This window comes from Triturus cristatus, chromosome 8 (genome assembly GCF_964204655.1).
Source record: "Triturus cristatus chromosome 8, aTriCri1.1, whole genome shotgun sequence".
NCBI classification, from domain to species: domain Eukaryota; kingdom Metazoa; phylum Chordata; class Amphibia; order Caudata; family Salamandridae; genus Triturus; species Triturus cristatus.
Genome location: NC_140591.1, coordinates 1574040409 through 1574054464, shown reverse-complemented (window position 1 = coordinate 1574054464; position 14056 = coordinate 1574040409). Strand labels below are relative to the sequence as shown.

The window sequence follows — 14056 nt, the reverse complement described above, 5'->3', positions numbered from 1 at the left end:
ACCTGCCCGCAAGACTGGTGGTGAACCTGGGTATGAATTGTGGTGGACAGGGCTTCAAGTTTACCCAACTGGCCACCGGTAGGGTTCACCTGCTGGTGCTAAGAGACCAGGGCTTCTAAGGTCTAGTGGGGCCTTCTAAAGTCTATCATGGGTGCTCCCTCAGGAGTGGTCTGATGGACAAGGCATGAAAGCTGAACCAGGTTCCCCAGTTCCAAATTTGGTAGCTCTGGCCATAATGCCACATCCTATCCCCACCGAACACCCTTCTGCCCCACTGAGTGAAACTCGCACTGTCTTCACCTACAACCCAATTCTGCCCCATTATAAGCACCTGGATGTGACTCATTTCAAATTATGCAGTGCCTGAAAAAAAGTAACAACATTCTGGGAAAAGCAAATACTCATAGGGAATGCAGGATTATGTAAAGCATGCAAAATATAAGCAGGAACGACATGTTACCTTAACGCTTTTACTCTCGTTCAGAAATCAATTAGTATTTTTTGTCTCAAACATTGAGGACATGAATATAGGGCTCCTCCTGTACACATGTGTTAAGCAGGGCTCATAGACAAAGGAACTCTTCAAGATAATCTGATCTGACTCACGGAAACCCACAAGGGCTCCTTCTTATCCACAAATTGAGCACTGTTGATTGTCAGCGCCAGGATGCCTGTTAGGTGAGAGTGCGCTTTACAAGTGAGATAAATAAATAAATAATTCGTATTCATGTCAGCCAGCTAGCTGCTCAAACATAGTATAGCACATATGTATTCAAGTGTCCTGCAAAGAAGAATGAGTGGGAGTAAGTAAATGTGGGTGTGAATGATTGAGTGCCTGAATGTAACTGAGCATGAGTGAAAGAGTGCATGTCGATGAAAGTGAGAGAAAGTGAGTGAGAAGGAGTCACGTAGAGTAAGTGAAACTGTAAGTTAGAATGAGGTAATCAGAGTAGGAAAAAGTGGTGAGACTGAGTGAGTGAGAATGTGATACCGAATGTTGAAGAGTGAGTGCAAGTGAGCAATTTTGAGTAAAAGGGAAAGTGAATGAGAATGAATAATGGGGGTAGTGAGCCTGAGTGAGATAACATGTGAGCAAGCAGGACAAAACACAGGCCTTGGCAAAGTGGAGGTAAATATTTACTTATGGGATGACCATATTGTGCATCTTGAAAAAAAATGTGGTCAACTCCTGGGGATGTTGTCTTGGCACAGTAATGGCTTTTGAGAGAATTTGTGTAAAAATGGGGTGTTGAAAATAAAATGCAGTATTTGACCCTATAGTTTTTTTTTCAAAATTATCTTGGGAGTAGCAACATCCAGGCTGCAAATCCTCCGGGCCCTCCTTTATCTCTTCTTAGTCTTACAAGGCCCAGTAAATCGCACTCTTTTCCAAATCTCTTTCTAAATATTATCACTCTCAAAAACTGTTTTTTCTATGTAATTTTCCTTTGATGGGAAGAGGAGGGGCCCGATTCACAGAACTAACTTAAGACAAAATCCTAAACTTACTACCATTTTGGTATTCACAGAAGGCACTTACTCATTTTGGTATTCACAGAAGGCACTTACTCATTTCGGTATTCACAGAAGTTAGGAGTCCTAACTTTAGGATTCCTAAATGCCTTCTGTGAATACTGAAAGTCTGAAAATTAGGATTTTTCTCAGTTTAGTAGTAGTATAGTTAGGACTCCTAACTTTAGGACTCCTAAATGCCTTCTGTGAATACCGAAAGTCTTAAAATTAGGATTTTTCTCAATTTAGTAGTCCTAAATCTAAATCTAAGTCCTAGATCTGCTTGATCTTGTGGTGGAAGAGGTGCAGAGTTTGTTGCAGAGCTCTTGGGAGGGTGGGATGTCTGTGGTCTCGCTGTTGGGTCTAGCAAACTCCTTGATGATGGAGAAGCGTTCTTTGCTGTTGTGTGTGTTGATTCTGGTTTGGAGGGCCGTATTCTTTGCAGTTTTGAGGAGGAGGTGGTGTGCGGTGACAGCAGCTTTGACGGCTGCTTGGGCTTCCTAGTTTTGTTGTTCCTCCATCTCTTCTCGAGCTGTCTACAGGTGTGTCTGGACTCCAGAAGTGTGGGAGTGAACCAGCTAGCTTTCTTGGAATGTTGATTTTTTGAGGGGTGCCAGAGTGTTGGAGCAGTTGGAAATCCATCAGTGGAGGTTATATGCTGAGGTTTTGGCATCTGTGGATGTCAGCGGTGGAGCTGTGCAGAGGTAGTTGACCTTGTTCCAACTTTTATGGGAGAGGCTGTGGGCGAGGTAGTGTACAGTGGGTTTGGTGAAAGCAAAATGGATGCAGTGGTGATCAGTCCAGAGGAGTTTAGAGGTGTGGCTGAAAGTGATATTTTTGCTGGCGGAGAAGACGCGTGTCGAGCGGGTGTCCTGCTGAGTGGGTTGGAGAGGTAACTACCTGCTTGAGTCCTATGCTGGTGAGGTTCTCTAGAAGGGATGCGGTGTTCTAGTCATTGGGGTTGTCCAGGTGAAAATTGAGGTGACCAAGTAGGATGCAGTTGGTGGATGTGAGAGCCTGGGGTGAGATGAAGTCGATGATAGAGTGGGAGAAGGGCGGGTGGGGGCCAAGAGGTGTGTATACAATGGTGCCATGGAGGGTGGTGTTGTGGTTGGTCTGGAACTGGAGATGCTGGTCATTGGCTTGTCTGAGTGAGTGGTCAGTGGGAGGGTGTTTTTGTTAACAATGGTGATGCCTCCTCCTGGTTGGTTGGTGCGGTCCTTGCAAGGGATCTTGTATCTGTCTAGGATGGCGGTGGCAATGAAAGGGCTAAGATGGGGTTCATCCAGGTGTCCGTGAGAAAGGCGATGTCAGGAGAGATGGTGTCGAGGAGGTCCCAGATTTCTGAGGCATGTTTGTGGAGGGACAAAGTGCTGAGAAAGAGGCAGCTGAAATGGTCGGGTTTTAGCATGTGTCAACCCAGCCGGGGGAGGCGCTGGAGTTCGAAAGTGGGTGAGGGTGTGGTGGCAGTGGCGGCAAAAGAAGTGGCCATGGCTGTCGTTCTGCATAGCGAGGCAACAGGCAGGGTTGCGTCCGGGGTTGAAGGCGTGGAGGGTGACGGTGTCATGACATGGCGGGTCCGCGGACCAGGTTCCGCTTTGCTGGGCCCAGTCCAGGTGCGGATGGGCGCATTCAGGCTTGCCTTTGGTACACCAGCGATGTGCCCACTGCACGCGGCCACGCATTGGTCAACATTAAGTAGTTTGCAGGGGGCTGGACACGTGGGGAGCAGGAAAGTGGCTTTCGAGGGGACAGGGCCTCAGGGGATCACAGCGGCAGGGGCAAAGTGGCAAAAGGTAAAAGAGGTGAAAGGACAGAAAAGATTTAGAGAAAGGCAGAAGAGAGACACAAAGGGCAGTGCAGAAGCAGAGCAGAGATGCTCTACCACTAGACCACCAGGGATGAGGCACAGGCAGGAGCCTGTGGGTGGTGTAGGGCCACAAACCTTTGACCAGAGAGTCCGATGGCCAGCAGCAAGGAGCTTGGGGCAGTAGCTACTAGGCAGAGTTGTGTAGGGAAGGGAGCAGTACACTGAGAAGATCAAAAGGAACAAAAAGGAAAATTGTACTCACCCTTTAATCATCTGTTTGTGGCATGCAATGCTGTAGATTCACATGCTGTGCATACTTCCACAATCTAGTGTTGGGCTCGGACATGTTCAACTTGTTTTTTTTTTCAAAGTCAGTCTTTTCTGACCTAACTATAACTACAGAGGCACTATCACCACCTGTTTAGTACACGGTTCTTGTTACTGTATGTAATCCAAGTAAATGTTTTATTACTACTGTTCAGTGCTCCATGGCCTCTCAGCTAACCCACACACTAAAGTAAGTTATAATGTGATAAACATGATAAGAGGAATCATAAATATGCAAACGTAATTATTACGTTGTCTAACCCTGGGCGTAGTGGGCGTAGTGGGGCTACGTGGAGCATCGCGCAGTGTGGCCAAATCTACGCACACTCGCGCGCTCCACATAGCCCCACTACTCGCCGCCCGCCTCCCGCCCGCCCTCATTTTAAGATAATTTAAACTATTTTAAAGTATGAAAATTCCTTACCTGAGGTGCGGCGTCCCATGGCTCCCTCTTCCTGGTGCAACCGCAACTTCTTCCTCACAAATGCGCATGACGGGCATCCGCGCATGCACATTTCTCGCTCCGCCGCACCGTGTGCGTAGTGCTGCCTGCTACGCCTACTTCGTGGACCACGAAGCAGGCAGCACTACGTACACTCCGTGGGCAGAGCGGAGCACTCCGCCCACCCTTAATGTTGTCACAATGGACTGGGGAATATCAATAAAAACAAAGTACATGGCCGTCCACTTTAGTAAATGATGCAACAAAAGAAAATCTACAATCTGACTACTTACTTTAAAAAGTGTCTGCAACACCCTTCCATGGTATTTCTTCAAGGCCATTTCATAGGCTTTTGTTGCATTGACTCGAATTAGGTTTGGGTTGTTTTCATCCCTTTCGCCCTCTGCGATACTCTGGAGCAGAATTTCAGCCATCTTTTCTCAAAGACGGAAAAAATAGGTTATGAACTATGAAATGCACATAGCTATGTTAAGATCTTTCTACCAACAAGTGTTGTAAGGACTAAACTACAACAAACAATGCTCAAAATGCCAAACATCTAACATTAAACGCATATAGAAGTATGGTAACACCACAAAGCTTCCCCTGTATTACAACAAATGCCTCAAGCAGTCATCTAGAGCATTTTGGTACTCATTAAGAGTGCCCTGGACCTACACCAGCAAAGGCCACACCACGGAAGAAATGTTGATTTTCGAGAGTGGAGAGAGAAATGGTGGAGATGCCAAACTTTAAGGACTACTGGACAGTAAACAGGGATGTGTTATTGGACTTACCAGGGTAGACCGGTTTATCAGTGATGGAAAATAGGTCTGTTCACCTGGCATTGTTAAAAGAAATGGTTATGGTTACTTGACCCAGTGAAATAAACAGGCTACACATAGTGTGGGACTTAAGTTTGTAGGGATTGATTTATAAAGGTACACTTACACAGCATGGTAAAACCAGAAATTCTAGCTTCACTGTAACTTTGAGGCTGTTAGCTTTTTGACATGACCTAAATATTTTCGTCTGCATTTTATCTTTTTCTCCTTTTAATCATATCTTCACACACAATATGTTCTTTTGGGTGTCACTCATAATTCCTCAAACCTCTCTCCCTCTTTTTCACTAACCATTTCTTTCTGTACATTCCCTGTTCTTTCTCCCCTCTCTTCACTAGTGTTTGACTTACCTTTTGACTCCTTTCTCTCCGTTCACTACCCTATGACATGTCATTTTCTTCTATTTTTATCATTTCATTCTCCTAATCAGCCTTGAGAAAGCCCTGGCCTGTTGGCCCCTGGGTGAAACACGTGTAGGCTGTTCTTTGTCCCTGCACATGTCTTCAACTATAGAAGAAAGATGACCGCAAACTCGTTCTCAACTTTTTAACATATATGATGTCTAGAACAAAATTTGGGGATTCATTCACCCTATAAATCTATATGAATAAAAAGAGCACACAACCAATCACACAAGACCATACTTACTTTGGAACAGGTGGTATCTCAGTGAAACCACCGTTTTGTTTTGTGCCATAGCCCAATTGGGTCCTGACAAATTGTGTGTGAACCCTGGTAACACCCAACAGCTGGGAAATAGGCCTTAAGAAAAGTGTCCCTCTGCTAATTGTCACCTTATTCAATGGCTAATTCCTTTTTCAAAAAGTGACATCATCCAGCCAAAAAGCGCGCCTAATATCTGAGACACTATTCCCCAGAGCAAGCTCTAATTTTTGCTTTGGTTTTATTGTAATGTAAAACTGAATGCAAAATACTTTAGAACAGGCCAAATGAATGAATGCAGTAAGAGCACATGTTCGAGAGAAAGAGATGGTGCAGTAGGTGGAAATAGTTTAGACTTGTGTTCTATTTTTGGAAGAACTTTGAGGAGAGGAATGCAGCAGTGAACTTTTCTGCAGGGGAACGTAAAATTACAACCAGCTGATATTTTCCAAATCACGCTTTTCATTCAAGTCGGAGATGCAGCGCCAGGAAGCCTTGTCTAAACATAAGGTACAGTAGACACAGGTTCGCGGTTGTTTAAAGAACAGTACTTCCGCGTACAGTGCCCCTGCAGCGCCAGAGCTACAGCTACATGCACTTAGTGAATGCCCCAGAAATAGTACGAAGTAAACAATAAAAGTCACTACAAACTTCAGTATTGCCATGCCACAGAAACATAGAAGCACCTACAGCGCCGCAGCTACAGCTATCCGCGCTTAGTAAACATGCCCAAAATATCATTAATGAAACCGTCAAAATCAGTAAAAAGTACCATTTGGACATATCAAGGAAATGTAGAAAGACATGAGCACATACCAACTCACACTTCAAAAATAAATGTTTTGTCACCGTCGTAGTTTTCCTTTTGAAAGGTTAACAGCATGTGTGTGCATTTCGCCTCCATCTTCCTATCACGCCTGACCCTTAATTTCTCATAACGATATAAATGTACAAACGCTGGTGTGCCCTGGTAGCTGTGACTTGAGTGATAAACTACAGTCAGTGTCAGGACAACAGCCATATAACAGAGCAGTGAGCGCAGCTGTAGGAATGTCGATTGGCCACGGAAATGATCGTCACGACCTCCTGTCCTGGCTAGGGATCTCCGGCACCCTCTTAGTCCTCGCTGGCATTGCCAGTGAAGCAGCGCAGAAACCAAACCCACACCGATATCCTCCCTTCAGCAGACCAGTCGTCACCCTAACTTATTCACACACGCATTCATTGGTGGGACCCATAACACCAACACTCACACACTAACCATTCACCCAGTCTGCACACACAGTTGGAAGAATGAGCGGTTCAAGCGCTCAACATGTGGGGGAAACACCTTATAACCTATAGGGAGAGAAAGTTAATTTACAAAATATACATCATTACCCTTCTGCCTACAGATCCTTAATCCTGAACATCAAGGCACTCCCTCCACGTGGTCAATGGAAAAATAGTTGGATTGGTTGACGGTGATTTAGAACCAGCTAAAACACATTCAAGAATTTAATCTTACCTTTCTCAATAAACCACAAACTCATTTCACGTTAATCAATAGCTGTTTATCTAGAATTCTGGAAAAGTTATTTATATCAATTTTCAAATATAGGGCAGAACATCATATTTACCTAATCTGGCTTACCGTAGTCCTCTAAGTCATTGATTCATATCGCAGTTAGTTGTCGAAGTTCCGATTTCTCTGCTCAGCACGCTACAGTCTCAATAGAACGGCATAGACCAGAGACGTGCAAGCATCTGTCAGTGCCCATAGAATTAGGAAAGTTCGCAGTCATCAGCAATTGGGCATCATCGAGGTCGTCTAGGATTCAGGGAAATGCAGCAGTCACCCTAAGTCGCATAAAGTCACCATCGTCGTCGTTGTCATCAACAGCGTATCATAGTATCGGGAAAAGCGTCTCCAAAAAGCATCTACCTCCTCTCTATTCTACCGCGCATTTTTATAATGAAGTCAAAGCAAAAAGATACATTTTGTAATTCCAATACGGTCGTGATTGGCTAGTTAGGATCGTTCGATAGAGTCATTTTTTAATATTGGTTCAAGGGGTGATGTCACAGGTTCAGTCTGTACTGGTTTTATGAATGTTCATTGTCTTGTCACTTTGCTGTCATCCCACCGTGGCCTTGCCTTAGTACAGTAGGTTACGGGTCATGCAGAGGCTGCAGTCATCTTTGTTGCGCATGCTCTGTGCGCTCTGCGCCTCGTGGGACAGTGGCCACTTCGACGTGTCACGTCTGTGGCCATTTTGAGAATTAGGCCCAAACGCCAACTTAGGCGAAACAAACACAAAAGAGTAATTAATGCATGGAAATTATGAAGCTCTTGTTAACTCCTTACTAATCCCTCTATTTGCTTGTATTTATCTAGCGCATAGCAACATTTTAAAGCGTTTGTATTCAACATTACATCACAAAGCAACATATATCATGCAATATTCTATTCAATATATATACTACTGTTAGTATGCGTACGGATTTTAGTCATAAGGTTATTTAGCCATGCAATATGCAATCCCACGTGTCATTTAGTAATGTTGGTTTATTATTCATGCAACACTCATTTAATAATATTATAATTAATAGATTATTCAATTAGTATTTTTATACTAAAAAAGGGGAGGTATACAAACTTTTGTACTACCCGCTCCATCAATCCCCCCTTTGGTGATTTTGTCACCACACAATAAAATTTTGTTTGAATTTCTCAAGAAAGTGATATGAATTATTTTGTTAATTTACATATCTGTTTCCCCAGTTTCTTTTCTTCTAGCTGTTTTATACATGCTTTCTTTCATCTCTTCTAATTCTATTTCTTCCAATTCCCCCGTTTGTCTCTTACCCTGTCTTCTTTTCAATTTTTCACCTTTTAGCTTTTTCTGTATTTTCTTCCTTTTATGACACATACAAACTAATCTTAGAATTAATACTATAAAAATCACACAGGTTAATGTAAATAAGATCCTACCTATAAAGGTACTACCTAAGTTTATCAGGAAATTTTTAATAAAAGAAAGTTTCTTTCCAATTTTCTCCCAAACACTTTCAACCTCCAGTGGTGTAATTTCCTCATGCAATTCAGTTATATTTTTAATGTAAATTTTCAGATCTTTACTTTCGTCTGGAATGTAAGTACAACAATGTTGAACTTTCCGCATTCCACAGACTCCACCCTCTTTTGCCAATAATATATCAAGGGCAAGTCAATTTTGCATTACCATGGCACGCATGGCAACCATTTCTGTATTTATCAATAAAATCCTCCAGCGGTGCTTGTTGACAAGCGATCCACTACTGTTGATAGTTTTCTAATTTTGTGTGCATTCAGAGATATTCCCACTGCTGGTATCAATGCTCCAAATATGTCTCCTACAATTTCTGACCAAGATTCTCTCTTTCTACGTGCTAAATGACTACCTAAATTATGTACACCATCTTCTCCTCTTCCCATGTGGAATATCTTTGGAAAGACCAGGCCTACATAACATGTGCCATACCAATGGTCTGGCAAACGATAGTATGCCTTATTCCCGCAGATAAAATATAACCCAGGAAAAACTGGATCACTTCCTCCTTTAAATCGCCATCCACCAATGATTCGGTATGTATCATGGCACTCAATATTACCTACAAAATAATTATCATATGCAGTTTGATTCCTTCTAATACACAACTTCCCTTTCTGGGGCCAATCTAAAGCCATAGTTGGACTAGCTTTTCCCTTCAAGTGTTTTTCCATTTCAACATCCCAGACTGTTTTCTCCTCCTTTCCCTCAGATACTTTCTTTTGCCTTTTCAATCTCCTTTCTTCAACCATATCCAAAAACATCTTTTCTTCTTTCTTTAAACTAATCATATGTATTCTAAAGTTAGTTCCTTTGTTTCAAAGACAAATTCACCTAACAGCTTTGCAGGCTTTACTTTATTTAACTTGTTAATAGCAGGAACTTGTGAAAATATGTTATCTACATCTGGAAAATAATATTCTAATTTACCTGTTTTATAAAACAAACTAGCTATCACATTACATGTTATTCCATAAGTTACGGGGAGGTGATGGTAAGTCACTCCCTCCGATACAGATGCAGGAAACTGCATGCACACATAGCAATCTATCAGGGCCATTGTCTTTACATATTCGTATACAAGTTTTTAAAGCACATTGTTAGAGAATTCATCTATAGACCTGTCTTCATGCAAATAGTTTCTATCTATTTAGTTGTATATACTTTCTGAATCTTCTCTATATTAGTCTTATTATCACTATGTCCTTCTATTGTGTCTAGAGTAGTCTTAAATGAAATCATCAATGCTAATACACTCCACAAAAGCATTAGTAATCCAGTACAAGAACAACACGTTTTAAACCACCTTCTAAGGAACATACATTTAGCTTTACTACTTCCTGTGTTTGCCATTTTTGTAAAATGATCAGTGTCTTTTGACTTAGCCTCTTCTACTTCACAACTAGTTTTATCTAACCCAAGGCTCTAAGCACCTACTTGGTTCTACCAGTTTTTTCTTTTCTTGTATTCTATTTTTTTTCCATTACCTGCACTTTTGTCTTTTTCAGTTTGGCATTTGATCGTCTTTCACTTTTCTCTCATAATCTTGATACAGAACTTCCTGAACATCCGTCTCTTCTCCAATATTGGACAAGATAACTCTCAGGATTTCCGATTCTTCGTCTTCCTCAACCACTTCTGGTACAGTCACCTCTGGGTTTCCTTGGCTATCCGCCTCTTCTTTTATTTCAGGCAGGGCCACGTACATCCATTCTGGTGACTTAAACTTCTGGTTGGGTTTTCTTGTTCTTTTGTTTTCCTCTGTTGTAACTATTATCTAATTTTTCGACTTTTCTTGGCTTGATACTTCATTCACCTGTTCTGCTCTTGATGAATTCACTTGCGTCAATTGATATCTTAATCTCTTTATTTTGTTAGGCCAGATTTCATCTCTTGCTGGTCTTTTCGGTTTATTTCCTTCATCATTCTTAACAGCTCTCCATGCTCTTTTTCTTAGGACTCGTCCTTCTGGTACTTCCCCATCACTTTCTTCTGTTTCTGTTTCAACTTGCTCTTTACTTTCAGTTATTCCTTTTTCCACTGTGGTACTTTAAAATTTGGGACCGCGTAGGAGGCAGGGCCCTACCCCTGTCTATCCCGGTATTAGCGAACCGCGAATGGTCAATGCGGTATGTACAAGTGCCTCGTGTAACGTTTTAGCTATGAATGCACTATGTATACGTTATTATACATTGACTCCGTGGGTTCCATCTTGGAGCGGTGGCCATCTTATAGTTGCCCTCACATAGGCTACACCTTTAAGAACAAATACAGGCCTCTAGAACACATGTGCCTTCCTTTGACTTCTCTATGACCTGGGCAGCTTGGCTCTGCTGCCCCAGGTCAGTCCGGTCTCACGAGTTCCCCGTCCTCTGGCCACCTGTGATTAGCATCAGGGCTTGACACACCATAAAGCCTTTACATTAAACACGAGCCTCCAGCTAATCTCTTTCACACCTGACTGTTCCTGCTTTATGGCTTGTTTCCCAAACAGGAGATGCTCATGTTTATTGGGGCCTATCGATATCTGATGTGGGATCTGAGCCTCGCTGGGTAAATGATTGTGGGCTGGTTGAACAGGAATGTGGGATTGTCACCATGACTCTGCCTTTTCTTTGAAGCCAAAATATGTGAATGACCACTTGTAAAACAGGGGCGGTGTTGCCCAAAGCGTGATATTCTGTATAAAATAGAAGACTGTTTTTTGTTCTGCAGACTGCCTCATTCAGTTGCTAAGGCTTCTGTGCGATGTAGTCTCACTCATTTAATGTTTAATAAAGATATCTTTTTCATATTTCAGCTTCTTCTGCCAGTTTCTTTGTTACATTACCATGAGAGCGTCTTTTATAATACTACAGCAACAGGATAACCCGAAGTCATAGGGTGCTATCCCTGGCACCGCTGGGGTCCTAAAATCCCGGGTACTTCACCACCACTTCTTTTATTTCCCCTGCTTCTGTCCCTCCTCGTGTTTCTTGCACAATATCTTCCTGCCGACTATCTGTCCCTTCCTCTAACTGGATGTTAGAATTCCCTACAACTCCTCGGGGTCTTCCGCAAGAATCTTTCCCTCTCTTTCTGTATCTTGCACCTGTTCATCTACAGTTTCTCATCAAGAATTTCTTGATCAATTATTTCTCTGATTGTCCCTTCACTGTTTCTTTCTTCCCGAGCATGCTGGTATTTGTTCAGTCTCTGAATCTGAGCTGGTATCAAAAATCTGTAATCGTCTTCTCAAGGGGATATTCTCTGGGGCAACGATCAAACTTGGCTCCAACTCCCCCATTTCAGGATTTTCTCTAGTTCTCACTTCTTCAGCGTCTGATTCAGAGCTACTTTCTGACTCATCATAATATTCTCGTTCTTGGCTATCCACTGGATTTGGGATTCTCAATGTATGACTGGCATGAATCCAATTCTTGATCCCAGCACACTTTACAGCTGTCATTGAAGTCAAAATCGCTTGTCGTGGTTTTCCCCAACGTGGGACCAGACAGTTCTTTCTTCTGTGTACTTTAATTATCACCCAGTCTCCTGGGCTCAGATCATGAGCTTGCTTCTTTTTAAGGGTGGTGGCATCTGCTACAACCTGATGAAACACAGAATGAACTGCGTCAGCCAGCCCCTTACAGTAATCCAACACCAAGTCATCAGATATAGGCAACAGCTTGTTGACTGGTACGAATACATGGCATATTGCTCTTCCCATGATAATTTCATGGGGACTCAAGCCTGTAGTTCTATCTGGAATTGGTCTAATAGTCATGAGTACAAGAGGCAAGACATCAGGCCATTTCAAACCTGTGGCCAAACACATCTTTCCCAATCTGTTTTTTATAGTACCATTCATTTGTTCCACCACACCAGAAGCCTCTGGGCAATAGGCACAATGTAGTTTTTGTTGTACATTCAATGCTTCACAAATCAATTTTATGATCTCATTATGGAAATGTTTTCCTCTGTCTGGTTCAATTGTAACTGGAAACCCGAATCTAGGGATGAATTCCCTCAAAAGTAGTTTTGCTACAGTAATTCCATCACTCCTTCTTGTGGGATATGCTTCTACCCATCTAGAAAACAATCAGATCATTACTAGAACATACCTCAACCTATTGCAAGGCGGCATCTCAATGAAATCAGTCTGCATTCTGGTGAAAGGCCCTCCTTCTCGACCTATCGTTCCTAGACTTACTACTGTTTTTCTTCCAGGATTGAACTGCTGTCATATAAGACATCTTTGGCAAAGACTCTCAGGTACAAGTCTAAATTTTGCATTGTACCAAGTTTGCTTAAAGGACCGAATCATCGTATCCCTCCCTATATGTCCCTGTCCATGATACATCTGTGCCATGGCAGATATCATGCTATCAGACAGGAATGGTCTTCCATCTCGATAAACCCAAACATGGTCTGTTTCTCTTGGTGCACAACCTGCTTTCACCCACTGTCTCATTTCCTCATCTCCTGCTTCCTCCTGCAATTGCCTCACTTCTTCCCAGGTACCCACAATGTTAGTAAACATTAGAGACATAGAATTCATTTCCCTTTCTTTAGCCCTGTTCACGGAATTCTGAACCGCGATATAATCAGCGGTTTGCACATGGGCAGCGCACTTCACGACTGCCAATTGTTTAGGCAGCTGTATTGCCTCAATCAACTTTCCAACCACTTCAGCATTCTTTATAGGAGTTCCACTCGAAGTCAAAAATCCTCTCTGTAGCCATATTTGGCCAAAATCATGCACAACACCAAACCCATACTGACTATCATTTATCACAGTCACTCTCACATTCTTTCCAATCTTGCATGCTCTAGTCAAGGCTATAAGTTCAGCAACTTGGGCTGATTTTACTCCCTTCAGGTAAGATGCTTCCATTACTGCTGCAACTGTGCATACTGCATATGCTGCACTCAGATTTCCTTTGTCTGTTCTCAAACATGATCCATCTACAAACATCACAAAGTCACTCTCAGACAAGGGTACATCCTTTATATCAGGACGTGGTTTGGTACAGAAATCCAAAACATCCAAACAATCATGATATACTTCATCTCTGACTTCGACATTTTCAGCATCAGGCAATAGCGTTGAAGGATTCACATTCAAACATCTCACAAGGCTCACATTTGTTGCACCTAATATAACTTTCTCATACTTAGTCAGCTGACTATGTGTCATGAGCTGAGTGCGACTCCTTGTTAAAAGGAATGCCACATCATGAGGTACAAACACTCGCACAGGATATCCCATCACAATTCCCTCACTCTGTTCCTGACTCTTACAAGTAGCAGCTACTGCTTTCAAACAACCTGGCAAGGCTACAGCTACAGGGTCTAACATAGCTGAAAAATATGCAATTGGTCTTCTCAATTTCCGATGTTTCTG

General features: G+C 42.5%; 1 protein-coding gene across 1 annotated transcript in view; it reads right to left on the bottom strand.

Moving 5' to 3' along the window:
* LOC146806220 (uncharacterized) overlaps window positions 1-14056 on the bottom strand; it is a 445106-nt gene that overhangs the window by 56652 nt on the left and 374398 nt on the right. Inside the window, exon 5 of the mRNA XM_085623479.1 lies at window positions 4385-4525. Coding sequence (XP_085479605.1) covers window positions 4385-4525 — 141 coding nt within the window. The remainder of the gene's footprint in view (window positions 1-4384; window positions 4526-14056) is intronic.